The 14,454-nt window shown below is 45.9% G+C and overlaps 1 protein-coding gene across 9 annotated transcripts in view; it reads left to right on the top strand.

Moving 5' to 3' along the window:
- The window catches only part of TTC7B (tetratricopeptide repeat domain 7B), a 254,144-nt gene that overhangs the window by 99,586 nt on the left and 140,104 nt on the right, over nt 1-14,454 (top strand). For 8 of the 9 annotated variants that reach the window (XM_019462020.2, XM_019462018.2, XM_019462019.2 and 5 more), the window contains 2 exons: nt 8,240-8,318; nt 14,068-14,240. In XM_019462020.2, the coding sequence (XP_019317565.1) occupies nt 8,240-8,318; nt 14,068-14,240 (252 nt within the window). The remainder of the gene's footprint in view (nt 1-8,239; nt 8,319-14,067; nt 14,241-14,454) is intronic. The other variant, XM_019462026.2, reaches the window with a different exon arrangement.

Genomic DNA, 14,454 nt, shown 5'->3' with positions numbered 1-14,454 from the left:
TGCCTAGCATCTGGTATTGTTTTCCCTTCGCTGTGTTTCCAGATGTCTCACATTCCATTCTCCCTTCCTCCTCTTCTGCTCATGATCACCCGCAACCTTTGCCCTTTTCTTCTTTTCTGTCCCCAGCTTATTAGCCTCTCCCAGACCCAAGCAAGTTATCTGGCATGACTCACGGGAATGTCTGCGAATCCCAAACGGCACCACGCTGCCTCAAGCTGAGATATACTGCTTTATTTCCCCAAGAAAAATACTGGAGGCTCTCATTTGCCAATTTAATGGCGGAGCTCCCCCCCCCCCCCCCCGCCCCGCCTTCCCCACATGGAGTGTATCTGGTCTGGTTTTGAACTCTACACCTTAGGCAGGCCTGGGGCCCCAGCACCGCCCCCAGCTGCTGCTGCTGCCTGGCCCCACCCACGTGGCTGCTTGCTTGGCTCCTGAAGGCGTTTGGACCCATGACCCTGTACATTTAAAGATCTTTTTCTTTTTTTTCTTTTTAACTGAGTCCCTTGGATTTTTTTCCCACTTGTCATAGCTTTTAAAATATTGTCCCCAGACGTTGTTCTGGAACTGCAGTTCTGTTTTCCGCTAATTGAAATGGAAGTGAGTATTGCACTCTGATCCTTGTACTTAACTTTCAGCTCAAGTATTGCAGTACATTTGGAAGGACTGTCCTCCCCTTGATGTCTTCTCCGCCTTTTTCCTTCTCCGTAGCACAATCGGCTGGGTGAGCAGGAGGTCAAAAGTACTTGTGAGACAGTTAGTGGTTCAGCCTCCCAGGTTAACCTTTTTGAGTTTGGCCTGGCCCTCATCAATTGATTCAGAGCAATCTCTGTAAGTTGGCTGTTTTAACTGAGACAGCACGAGAAGGATTCAGTTCACCTCCCTCAGTGCCTCTGCTTCTCAGTGTTGCATTTGTCCCGGACCGTCCCCTACAGCTTCGGTGGGGACTCTGCACTCCTCCCTGTGGGCACCAGCACACTTGGGAGATCTCACCATCATTTCCTGGGAGGGTGATTACAGAGCCCCGGAGAAGGAGCTTCTGTTACCCTCCCTTGACATGGGTTGTTGTCTTTTGTCTTTGAGGGCATGGTAGGTTTTCAGTAAATAACAAAGTGAATGAGTGAATCCAAACCAGGAATAACTTTTTTTTTTTTTTTTTTTTGCTTCAAAGTGAAATGTCTCCAAAGCGGTAAAACAGACTTTCATGTTCCGTAAGTTGACTGGGAGGTAGTTTCCAGAATTCCAAAACTATTTAGAGCAACGACAGAGTTGTGAGGAAATAGTAGTAATAATGTTAAACATTTAAAAGCACTTGCCATGTGTATTAACTCATTTAATTCCTAGAACCAGTCTGTGGGGGGGAGGGGGCTACATTTGTTATCCCCATTTTACGGATGAGGAAGCAGAGGAACAGGCTCTTGCCCAAGGTCAACAGTGAGTGAGTATGAAGCTGGGGCTTGAGCCCTTACCATGTGGCTCTAGGACCCATGTTCTGTTTGGTCTAGGTATAAGTATATATGTAAGTATGTGGATTTCCAGGTGAGCATATGGGAGGGCCGGCCTCACGTGTTAGATAAGTTCTGGTTCTTTTGGTGCAGGTAGCATTAGACTGAGGAGTCCTGCTCTGTGTTGGATACTGCTGGGATTCGGGGCGAAGGTGACCATGGTCACAGCACAGCTCATGAGGATGCATGTGTATTGGCTGGCTCACAATTGCACCCCTGTGCCCCTTTCCTGATGCCCATAGGCACTCAGTAGATAGATGAGGATTGATAGCCTTTGACCCATTCCCCAAAGTTGGAGGAGAAGAACGTGAGAGGAAGCAAGCCTATCCGTATTCCGTGTTTCCTCAGAGGCCGGGGGTCCGGGCGAGTGTCAGGGAAGAGGTTGTTGGGGGAAGGGTGCCGTTCTTTTGCCCGAGTCCAGCTTGCATCTGGGGGCCTCTAGTACACCACGCTGGAAGTGTGCATGTCCTGTCCCGGCTCCGAGACAGCCCTGCCTGCCTCACTGGACTTGTCCCTCCGCTGCCTGAGACGCTGTCTGATACACAGAGCCTGCTCTGCGTGCTGCCTGCTGCCTGGCCGGCTGACCGAAACGCCTGATTGACTCTGCTTTTGTCACGGGGAAGCCTCAGTTGCTGAGGTAGTCAGAAAAAATGTTGTTAAGCCTAGTACAACTCTCATTAGGTTTGCAGCGAGACTTCCGGAAGCTTCGCCTGCTTGATCGCCTCCCAGCGTGGATGGCTGTCACACCCTCCACCACTATATCTAGGCTGCAGCTGGCCTGCTCCGTTGATCAGACAGAGTCCTTTGCTAACCAGGCCAAGGTTGTGGGTTTGATCCCTGGCCTCTGACTACAGCAAGCCATCTGTCTTCACAAGTGCATGTCATTGGATACGAGGCGAAGAGCGTGTACAGAGGGAGAAGCTGGAGTCCATTCTGGGACAAAAAGCAGCTCCCTGACAGCCGGCCAGAAGTGCCCTTTTGGACTGCGAAGGATGTCTTTTTCTTCTCACACTTTCCCGATCTGGATATCTGGTTTTGACTTCAGACTTTTTCCAAATAGATGATCCTAAGGTTGTATAAATGAAGAGGAAGCAATTCTCAAGCCTGAGAGCTAAGAGAAATTGACCTAGAGAAGGCTGGTTTATTTCTGTCCTTCTGGGGTTGTGTTGACAATGTCTAGCGTACCAGTGGGGTGTGTCTCATGTAAGAAGGGTCTGCTTCAGTTGTCCCATTTGTGGTCAAGAAGACTTTTCATCAAGGAGATGGGGAAAGGGATTTTGGAATACAAGATAGCGCTCACTCTTTCTTTTGAGGGCACACAGCTTCCTAAGTGTCACTGGGTGCCTGGTTGGCTCTATGTAGCAGTTGGGACAAAGAGGGTCTTTGCTCCCGAGGTGATCACGCTTTGGTTGGCAGACAGACAGAAATACATGTGAAAACCAGTGTGTTGAGTGCTCTCTAGGCTCAAAACACAAGCGAGCTTGTTGGGAGAACCCCAGGAAGCAGTACCTGCGTTTTCCTAGGGAACCTAGGAAAAGGCTCCCCAGGTGGCCTCTGACCTGGGTCTTGAAGGATGACTAACAGTTCCTAGAACACTTCAGACAGAGAGGAGCAGGTGTAAAAGGCACGTGAGCAGGAAAGCTTCCCTGAAATATTTGGAAGGTTTTTAAAAAATCTTCAAAATCCTTCTTATCCGTGCAGCTCTCTAGAAGCTGTCAGGCCAGGCATGCCTCACTCTGCCACTTGGGACAGGCAGGTATGTCACTGTTCCCCCAGGCACCCATGCTGCAATGCCACCGAGGGCATCCGTGACATATTCTATTTAAGAGAGTGCATTGCTGTGCTGTCTGCCAACCCAGTGCAGCGAGAAAGAAGGGGACAAGGAGCAGGTAGAAAATGTATTCCCTTGTGATCTTGGTTTATTCGACTTACAGTAGCTCTGAAATTCATTCAACAAGTATTTAAATTTTTTTAATGTTTATTTATTCTTGAGAGCGAGAGAGAGAGAGAGAGAGAGAGAGAGAGAGAGAGAGAATCTAAAGCAGGCTCCAGGCTCCAAGCTGTCAACACAGAGCCCGACGAGGGGCTCAAACTCACGAACTGTGAGATGATGACCTGAGACGACGTCGGATGCTTAACTGACTGAGCCACCCAGGCATCCCTCATTCAACAAGTATTTATTGAGCACTTGCTGTATGCCAGACTCTGTTTGAGGGGCTTGGGGTATGTCGGTGAACAGAACACAGATCTTGGTCCTCGAGATGCTTATTACGTTCTTATGGGGTGTGTGAAGCTCTCTGAGCTCCCTGGGGTGGGATGGTGTCCGTTGCTTGCCAGTGTATCTTCAGGGATGAGCCTGGAACCTGAAGAACAATGCACTCAGTGACTGTTGAAATGACCCTACTGCTGAAGAGCCTCAGGGGTGCTAGTTGGTAAGAAAAGACCTGGGAAAAGCCAGCGACTTCTTAGTTCTGAGAGATCTACTAGCTTGACTTGTTCTGTAATTGATCTTTGGTTATAAATTTCTTAACCACAGAGGAGAAAAAATATTGAACTTACTCTAGCAGAAGCACTTTTTCCTTATCATCCAGGAGTTTGACAAACAGCATAAAAAGTATTTTATTCACCCCAGAACTTTGGGTTTGCATGACCGTGATAATGGATAATTGAATCGAAGAGTGTTGGTGGCCTGGGCCAGACTCTGAGGTCAGAAAATAATCTGGAAGGACAAGTTAGGGGAAGAACTGCCCCGTCCCACCCACGCTGGTCCCAAGAAACGAAAGGAGAAATAATAACGAAAAAGGTGTATTGAGCTTGCTGTTGAAGGAGCCACCTATCACAAGGTGTAACGGTTCTGAACGTCTCCGAGTTTCTCCCAGCCCTGGTTTCCCATTTTGATTTTGATTCTGGAGCTCTGGTTTCCTTCCCAATGCAGCTCCTCCTTGGTTTCATGGCACAGAGGCACAGGTGGCCGTGTCAAAGAGCTCTGAATGTGGCTCAGAGTCGTGAAACAGGCGCTGCCGTGGACTTGCACGTGGCAGGGTGTAAATTTCAGAGACCAGCCTTCAAATGGCTGCCGCAGGGCCCGCAGGGTCCAGAGGGAGGCCAAGTGCTGGCGGGGCCGCCTCCCTCGGTGTCCTCAGGAAGTCATGCTTTTGCCCTGACCTAAGGGCCAGCAGACGAGACCTGGGAGGTTCCTCCCATCTGAAACCAGATGGAGAAAGGAGGAGGGAAGAAGAAGTGCAAGTAGGTCACCAGGAACAGAACGCGTCCCTGGGAAAAGTGGGCGGGCTTTCCTGTCAAGACAGAGCAGTAGGTTGCCTGGGTTTGAACACGAGCAAGGCGGTGGGACTGGCCCAAGCTCTCCCCACAGGGTTGGGGACACACAGGGATGTTGGCAAGGGAAGGCAGGGTTGTGCCTGCTCGTCACACTGGACAACCGGCTGGGGCTCAAGGGACACCCAGGCCCCTTCTCCTTGGTGATAGCTGAGCTGTTGGGAACCTTTCCACATGGAGGGAGACGCACCCAGCTCAGGAAGCTTACCCAAGCAAGATGCGGGAGGTGAACCCCAAGTTCTGACAGCTTGCCAAAGTGCCCGCTGCTCACAGGCTGGCAGGAACATTCATTTTGAGACTAGTTTGCCATAATGAATTCTGACATCATTGTGCTCTCTCAGTCAAGGGTGTTGAAATGGAATCAGTGACCTAATGTGGAGGGTCTGTGGAAACCCTCAAAACCAAGGAACGTCCTGGCCTCCCTTGTCTTCGTTTTGGAGTGGAGTTTTTAAGCAACATTTCATTCTAGATATTTAATGATCTCAACATTTGAAGAATAAACTAATAGTTTAGAGACATGAAGGCAATCCTGTGGCTTTTATTTCCCTCAAAATGGAGTATTTCATAGCATTTAGGCTATAATTCTTATAAGTTAATTTCCCCTTTTTGTTCCTTTCTGTCATGATCATCCATCTAGCTTAAATTTTTTTCCTGCTGTCATGGCAACGGTTGGAAATGATTGGTTGAATAAAATTATGTGCCTAAAAAAAAATGTATGAATGGTATAGGAGTTGCTGAGAAGGAGATGTTTCTGCATCTGGGAAACTTTCTTCCTCTTCTGCTATTTAAAATCTTTCACCTCCAGCCCCTTCTTCCTGCTGTCAGCCTGATCTGTGGCCGGACACCCACATGTGGATGGTGCCACATTCGTTTGATTGGCACGGCGGGGTGAGGCCTTCGGGGGTCACTGTGGATCCTTTGTTTACAAGCAGGATCCCAGAGCTTGAGGAACAATTCGATTCTGAAAAGCTCCCGCCAGAAATACCGTGGAAACAGTTGAGAAAAACTGTTTGCTTCAGAGGCAGCGTGGGTACCTTGGGAACAAGCACCCAGAGGCTGATCAGCCCCCTCCTGTGCCGCACCCCTGAGGCCCAGACACTTCCTCCAGTCATCCAGCAGGGGGCCTCGGTCCCGCGCGGGAGAGCCTCCTGGCCCTCAGAGGGTAGTTGAGTTTCTCCAGCCATCCTTTCTCTTTTAAGGCAGCCGAGGCAGTACCCTCCAGAAGGCTTCACCTGGGCTGACGCATTTTCTTTTGGATCGTGAACCACTTCCTAGCAGTAGCTCATTAGCTGTGGTCACTGGAACGGGTAAAATCTGTATTATGTATATATGAAGTGATTTGCATATAAATGTTACAAAACAGAGACCTGAGCTCTCTTATTCGTACTTTGTTCTTTCTTCTAGAGCCTCACTTGGCTTTCAGAGCTGACATTTCTTTTGCCCAGAAAGGTGATAGAACCCAGGAGAAAGCTTCCAGCTCATTCTCTCACTGGGTTTGTGAACCTGAGCGAGCCATTTCACTTCTGTGTCATAATGGACTAGGTTGCATTGGATCGTGTCTAGCTGGAAAATTCTGTGTGTCTGTAACTGGATAAGTGTCTCCTTTTGCCAGCAGGGCGCGGGAGACATTCTGAATGACCAGTGCCTATCTTGCAGCCTTCCCTGGCTCATCATATTCAGATTTGATGCTACTTTCAGGCCTGATTTCCACCCTGGAAAAACAGCCCTTTACACACTGGGTCTTTAGTTGTGTTCCCTCAGCCCCACCCTTACGTCCTACAGTTCAAACTGCCGTTCCTTTTGCGCACAGTAGGAGCTTGGTCTGTGATTCTGGAACAAAATTAGCCCACCGTGCCCACACCCATCCCTTTTTTAGCTGTTGCTATTTCCTCCCCCACCCCCCCACCCCGTTACTTAAGAGAGCTGAGCTTCAGTCCAAAGCAAATGTACTTTGTTGCCTGTGAACACAGATCCCATAAAAACAAACGAAGGGGAAAGCAGAGGAGATTGTATGTCCTGGGGCCCATTACCTAATTTTTATTCACGCCTCTGTTAGATTTTCTTTAGCGCCGCTTAGAGTCCTGAGCACACGCTTCTCTTTTTATGTCACCATAAAGCTTTTGATCTGGTATCATCTGATATGTGTGGGTGAGAGGAATCCGAGAGTATTTATGTACATACGCCAGTAAACTATTATCTTAAAGTTCCAGGGCTGTACTTGTGAACGAGAGTCCTGGGACGTCATGTAGGTATAAGATACAAAGGAACAGCCTGCGTGAGTGCTCGTAACCTACAGAAACCCCACATTCAGTTTGATTAAATACCTTTGCATGATTTAAAATGTCACCCAAGAAGAGAGGCAAATACCTAGAGCATCTGTCCCAGCCGGCAGAGGCTGGCTGACAGGTTTGTACCGGCTGACCCGTTCTGCGGCTTTTTGGAAAGATGAGATGTGTCCTAATGAGCAAGTTATAAATATCACCGAGTTATGTCATAGGTGGTGGCAGCACTCAATGTAAATGGGAAGTGTTCCCAGCTGAGCAGGGCAGGCGCAGCTTTCAGGGAGGACAACGGGCAGGGGCCTGGACATCTGCACCGGGATGTCACTAAACAATGATTTGTCCGTTTGTCTTGGGAGGTGTGGGGCCGGGAGGGGAGATGTGTTCTGAGCAGAGTCAGGCAGCTCCGGGTTCCAGTCCTCATGCATTTGCGCTCAGAAGGGCCTTTGACCATTTGCTTTTTCTTGTTGGTGCAGGGTTGGGGGGAGGAAGGCCGGTTTGATGGGTTTTGGGGACAGTGATTTCTGTCCTCAAAGATGCAGAGTGATTGCTTGGTGGAACCCCACCGTTTTCATACCTGTTACCTTTGTCTTGCCCATAAAAATCGCAAGTAACAGGAAGCCTTTACCCACAGTGCATTCAGTGCTGACATTTCTGTACCCTGTTGCCACCCACCTTTTAAGTGAAAAGATAGATTTCAGCACCAATCAATAGAGCAGGAAAACTACAGAGCCATTGTAAGGTTGAGGAGAAACTCTTGCAAGATATCTTACATTTTCTTCCTCCCTTCCTCCTTCCCTCCCTTCCTTTCCTTTCCTTTCCCCTCCCTCCCTCCCTCCTTCCCTTCCTTCCTTCCTTTCTTCCTTCTATACCTTAGAACTGATTTTCACATTTTTTTTTTTCTTGAGGAAATCTGACTGTGGAAGCGCAAAAGACCACCAATCCCAGGCCAAATTTTTCAGAGTTGAACAAAGATGGATGGACATGTGCAGAATAATTGTTTGCTGAAAATCTAGCCAACAGCTTTTATGTAGACAAAATGCATTGAAATATGTGTATAAAATATTTAATATTAATGCGCGCCAGATGGAAACCCTGTCAAATTCTGTGTGCACACAGGAACTTGACAAGAGGAGTCGGGAGATTTAGAGAGATCCTCAGAGCAGTAGAAACAAGAACAACTCAAAACCTGCGAATGGTGAGTGTGATGGAGAACTTGATTGAGGCCAGAAGGGCACTTCAGGTGTTCTCACTCCTTGCCCCCCTTCCCCTCCCTCTGTCCCGCTGCCCCTCTGTCATAGATATATGAGCTTTATTGAGATCTAATTTCCACACTATGCATCTCACCCATTTAAAGTCACTGGTCTGTAGTATGCTCGCAAGATTGCTCAGCCGTCACTACTATTTAATTCCAGAACATTCTCATCCCCAAAGAGAAACCCCATACCTATCAGTAGTCAATCCCCACGCTCCCCTTTTCCCCTGGCCTCCGGCAACCACTAATTTCTTTTTGGCTTTTATGGATCTGCCTGTTTTGGACACTTCAGATAAACGGGGTGATACGTACCATGTGGTCTTTTTATGACTGGCCTCCTTAGCACACTGCTTTCAGGGTTCACCCAAGTTGTAGCACGGATCAGCACTTCCCTCCTTTTTGTGACCAAATACTATCCCGCCGCATGGATAGAACACATCTCATGTATCTGTTCATCAGATGGACGTTTGGATTGTTTCCACGAGTTGGTGACTATGAACGATGCCGCAGTGGACATTCTCATGCGAGTTTTTAGGTGGAAATATACACTCTTGTACCTAGGACTGGCATCGCTGGATCGGACGGTAGCTCTACATTTGTTTGTTTGTTTAACTCATTAATGATTTAATTTACATCCAAGTTAGTTAGCGTACAGTGCAATAATGATTTCAGGAGTGGAAACCAGTGATTCATCCCCTACATATAACACCCAGGGCCCATTCAAGTGTCCTCCCCACTAACCCCTTGTCCATTTAGCCATCCCTCCACCCACCACCCCTCCAGCAACCCTCAGTTTGTTCTCTATATTTAAGAGCCTCTTCTGTTTTGTCCCCCTCCCTGTTTTTATGTTATTTTTGTTTCCCTATCCTCTGTTCATCTGTTTTGTCTCTTAAATTCCACATATGAGTGAAGTCATATGGTATTTGTCTGTCTCTGACTAATTTCGCTTAGCGTAATACCCTCTAGTTCTACCCACATTGTTGCAAATGGCAAGAGTTCATTCTTTTTTGATTGTCGAGTAATATGGTAACCCTACGTTTAACATTTGGAGGAACTGCCAGATGATTCTCCAAAGTGGCCGCACCATTTTACATTCCCCCCGAAAGTTACGAGGCCTCCAATTTCTCCATATCCCTCACAGCACTTGCTGTTGTCTTTTTAGTCGTTGCCATCCCCGTACATGTGACGTGCTGTCTCATTGTGGTTTTAATTTACATTTCCCTGATGGTTAATGATGTTGAGCATCTTTTTATGTATTTATTGTCAGTGCTATCTCTTGAAACCTAAGGAATGCATCCCATAAGGCAGGGGCTACGTAAGCCCTCCCAGATGCCAGTGTAGCAAAGGAGTCGGTTGTCTGCTGATGATTTCACACCAAAACCTAACCAGAGCAAAAGCAGATTAGATCCTGAAGAGTACTTAGTTGTTTCATTAGTTCTATTGACTCTAAAACTCAGAGGAGAAATATAAAAGCTGGTTCCATAAACCAAGCTGTTGATCGCTGTTTGGCTCTCTTATTGACTTAAGTTCTCCCTCTTCCTTTTACTCCTTACACTTTCCCTGCTGGGGGAACTTATTGATGGTACCTCCATAGCTTGGCCTGCAGAGCCATAGCCAAGGGGTGTCTGGGTGAAGGTCTGGAGCTTACCAGAAGCTAAGCGAATATCACATACAACCCCACACAAGATTCCACTTTCCTTTGTCTTGTTACCATGCCACTGTCCTCCTCACGTCATGGCCCCTTTTCGTGCCATGGTGGAGTTTCACTTGGGCAAGGCCAAGAGACTCCTGTTGTGGGAAGAGAGGCTGAATCTTCTTTTTGGTGTCTTCAGGGTTTTAGGATGCGCAACTGTCATGGGGCCAGGTGGCTAAGCCAGAGGCTTTCCTGGAATTAGTGGGCATGAGGGAAGATGGGTGACTTTACACCCCCCACCCCCTACCCCCCACCAAGACTTCACCTGGTCTGTGAGATTTATTTATATATTGATGGGATTTTTAGGTGCCTTAAGAAGTTCAAACTAGACATTTTGATTTGTAGAGTTCTTTAAGGGAAAACAAAACAAAACAAAACCCTGGAAAAGTATAGATAAAAATTATTGCCAAATGTCTTTTCTCTCAGATTGACCTCCTCCCAACATTTCATAACACTCCTTGCCTGGTCAGCACGAACAGGTTCTTTTAAGATTTGGAAGCACAATTAAAGTAACTGATTATACTGGCAAGTGTTCTTATAATTGTTTTAAGAGCTGATTAAAAATCCAGTCTTTCAAGATTGCTTAAATATGATGCATTTGTTCATATTGTTGACTCAAAAGCATATTTTATTAAGGAGATTAATGGTTTTCCCCCACTAGAAGATGCGAGTACATTGAGTGCACTATGGGGATCTGCCTGCTGTTTACTTCAACATTATTTTTCACAGAATTAGAGCATATCTTCCACTATTGCCTAAGGTTTGTGGTATTGCAATCAATGTACTTTAACTTATAAAAATCCTATGAGGTGGGATTCTGAATAAAGATATGTCAGGAAGGGAGAGAAGTTTTTTCAATTAGTTTTCCTTTTTTTTCTGAGAAGTACCGTGAAGAGGCTCCTAAAGAAGTCTGGATAGACTGGAGTTGCCCCTGGGCATTTTCAGCTGCTAACTGGTTGGTGCTGACGCGAGAGGAGTCACTTCCTGTCTGTGTTGGACTTGAGGCGCGAGTAGACCTGTGGTCTTGGTTGATGAGGCTCACGTGACCTAGGTTGAACTGCTTCCAATTCCTTGAGGGCTGAACCAAAGGTGTGCATCAGAATTATGTGAGCAACATTTTTGAACAAGTACACATCCCTAATCCTGACCTCAGAAATGTCAACTGAGTAGGTTTGGGGCAGGACCCGAGAATTTTATTTTCTCATTTCCACAAGGGATTCTTTGCCTTCCCCAGCTGAGAAGCACTTTGTGTTTGGTGGGCTTATTCACTGGTATCTTGGTCTGCACCAGACATCAGAAAGCTTGTCCAGTTAATACCGCTCATAACCACAGGATTCCTCAAGGATCAGCTGATCATTGCAAATTTATGACACACTTAGGAGATGCAAAAGTTCCTTTGTAAGCTCTATGGGGTGAGACCATAGCTGAGGACTTAACAGTACATTTACAGCAACCCCACTGTTAGGGAAACACTCCAAGGAACTGAAAGCAGGTGTTCAAACAAAAACTTGAACGTTAATGTTCGTAGCAGCACTGTTTATGATTGCCAAAAGATGGAAGCGATCCAAATGTCTATCCGCTGACGATTAGATAAACAGAATGTGGTATGTCCACACAACGGAGTATTATTCAGCCACAAAAAGAGTGAAGACTGACCCAGGCTACAACATAAGTGAGCCTTGGAAACATTACGCTGAGTGAAAAAGCCAGATAAAAAAGGCCACAAATTGTGTGATTCCATTTTTATGAAATGTCCCAAACAGGCAAATCTACAGAGACAAAAAGCAGATTAATTGTTCCCAGGGTCTGGAAGGGGGGAATGTAGTGACTACTAGAAGGGTACAGGCTTTCCTTTTGGGGTGATATTCTGGAACCAGATAGAGGTGATGATTGTATAGCACTGAAGGTACTAAGTGCCATTGGATTATACACCAAAATGGTTAAAATAGTAAATTTTATGTTATGCAAATTTTACCACAATTTAAAAAACACATACAAAACGGATTTACATAATGGATTTACAAAACGGATTTGTACATGAAAACCTGACTTGCTTCTGGCTCCCTTCCTCTCCTTTCTTTCCTTCTGACTTTGATAGCTACCAATAATTTGTTAACTTTTCAACTGCAAGCAAATGAAACCTGAGTGTAAAAAAGTAGAAGGTCTGATTGACATTGGTAATGTTGCTGGTAATTTCTCATATTTAATCTCCTGTTCTGAACTTCATGTGGGCTCTCAGTGCCCACAACCAAACTAGTCGGCAGTGCAGTGGTGAAGTGACACCCTTAAAATATGCAATCACATCAAAACCTTATTTTCAAAGTCTCTCTGGAAGGTTAATACCCTGAGGTAAAGTGAGATCTCGCATGAGCTGTCTAGTAGTGGACAAGCAAACTGTTTTTAGGACAGAGATTTTTATAACTTCAGAATCCCTCCATGGCAGATATATCCAGAAAATGAAGTTCCTCGTTCATTTTTTCTCCTTTGACGTTTTTTTTCCCCCTCAGCTATAGCGAGTGGAGGTTATTTCTGCCAGTTGATGCTTCCAGCAGAAGTCATTAACGTATATGACTGCAATGAGATGGAAATGGAACTATAATGGAAGGTTTAAGAAAACAGTTCGGGAGCTGTTCAGGTCCTGAAAATTGTGTGCTTATGAGATCTTTACAGATGGCTCAGTTGGGGATGATAGGAGTGCATTTAATTTCACATTTTTGTAGACATTTAAAGCCAGTGGGTCTTACTTGGGAATAATTAAGAAAATTTGCCTTTACCCAGTGGTCATCAGAAACCACTAAGCTAGTGATTTGGTTGCTTTTAAGTTTCCTTGTGGTGTTTTAGGAGATTTCATGTGGATGAAAACCTAGCAGAGTTCTCTCCTGGAACATATTTATTAAAAAAAAAAAAGTCTCGCCCTCAGGGAAGATCAGCATTCTCTGCGTGTTCTAAAGAATGCTAAAACCTTGTGGGAAAACCTAATGGTTGAAGTTTTATTTTGCCACCTTTGGCTGATCATGGGGTAGCCTGGACCACCCTCAGGTGCAATGCTTCTGTTTTCAGAGAGATTTTGTGGGTTTGTTTGTTTGTGTGTTTGTTTTTACTTCTCCTCTCCTTTATCTCTGGAAGATTATGAGGTAAATGAACTGATACGCATCAGCCAAAGAACTATTTCTTAGTAGATGCCACACACACCCTCTTCCCATTCATCCTACGTGGTACTGTTCTATATGTTCCATGACAGAGGGCTTGGAAAGCATAGTAAATCTGTTTCTAACTCAGGATGGCAAGACCCAGATATGTCTGGGTTTTCACAGTGAGAAAAGAGATACCTATCCAGCTTTGAAAAGAGGTCTCTCTTGATCAGCAGCCACGCTCCCCACCTTGCTTTCTCTGTTGCACAAGGTCAGCAGGAGCCTTTGGGCCGCAAGGCCCAGGGTGCGCCCGGAACGAGGTGCCCAGGTGCTGAATCCCAGGATGGGGCCACCATGGGACTGGCCTGTGGCACTTCAAAGAGGGAAGGCATTCTAAAAATCTGCCCTGATTGTCATCTTACCATCAACGAAGAGATTTTTTTTTTTTTTTTTTTCAGGAATAACGTCATCTAGGTTGATGCCAAGTTTGGGTTTCAGCAGGGATCTGTTGGGAGGTGATGAAAATATTTGCAGTTCACCTGTTACAAGAGCTTTTGGGAGAGAACTTAACTCAAAGTTTCAGTTGCTTTAGGCATAAAACACGTTTAGCGTTTCAGAGGCAGGGTGGCATTCCAAGGACATGAACTTATGTTTCAAAATGGTTCAACTATCTTGCTGTATTGTATCTTATTTTTTGTTACCAACTGATATAATTTTCATCAGAGAAGTAAAAAATTTTTAAGCATGAGTCTTGGAATTGTGCCTAGCACAAAATGATGACTGCAAAATATTTATTGAATGAGTGAACGAGTGAATGAATGATACAAAATTGATTCATAGCTATGCCTTTCCTCCCTTGTGTTTCCAGACAATAGCCAGGCAGTTGGCGGAGATCTTGTTGCGGGGTATGTGTGAACAGAGCTACTGGAACCCCCTGGAGGATCCACCCTGCCAGTCACCTCTGGACGATCCTCTCCGGAAAGGAGCAAACACCAAAACCTACACCCTGCCTCGGAAAGCCCGCGTCTACTCAGGAGAGAAGTATGGCAGTTGATGTCCTCATTTGTAGGTTAGGGGATTGGGGGAAAACTCAAGGATGAGTAGAAGTTCAAGGGCAGATTCTTCCCCGAAAAGAGAACCAGACAACAAGTCTCATTTGCCAATTTAATAGATATACCTCATTATTTTTCATAACTTCTACAAATATCTATGCACCAGTGGGGCATTTTAAGTAGGAAAATTCTCTCATTTCGGT

The sequence above is a fragment of the Panthera pardus genome, unplaced genomic scaffold, assembly GCF_024362965.1.
Source record: "Panthera pardus isolate Hobbes unplaced genomic scaffold, ASM2436296v1 HiC_scaffold_24, whole genome shotgun sequence".
In the NCBI taxonomy this organism is placed as follows: Eukaryota; Metazoa; Chordata; class Mammalia; order Carnivora; family Felidae; genus Panthera; species Panthera pardus.
Note: the sequence above shows the minus strand (reverse complement) of the source record. Positions and strands in the feature narration are given on the sequence as shown.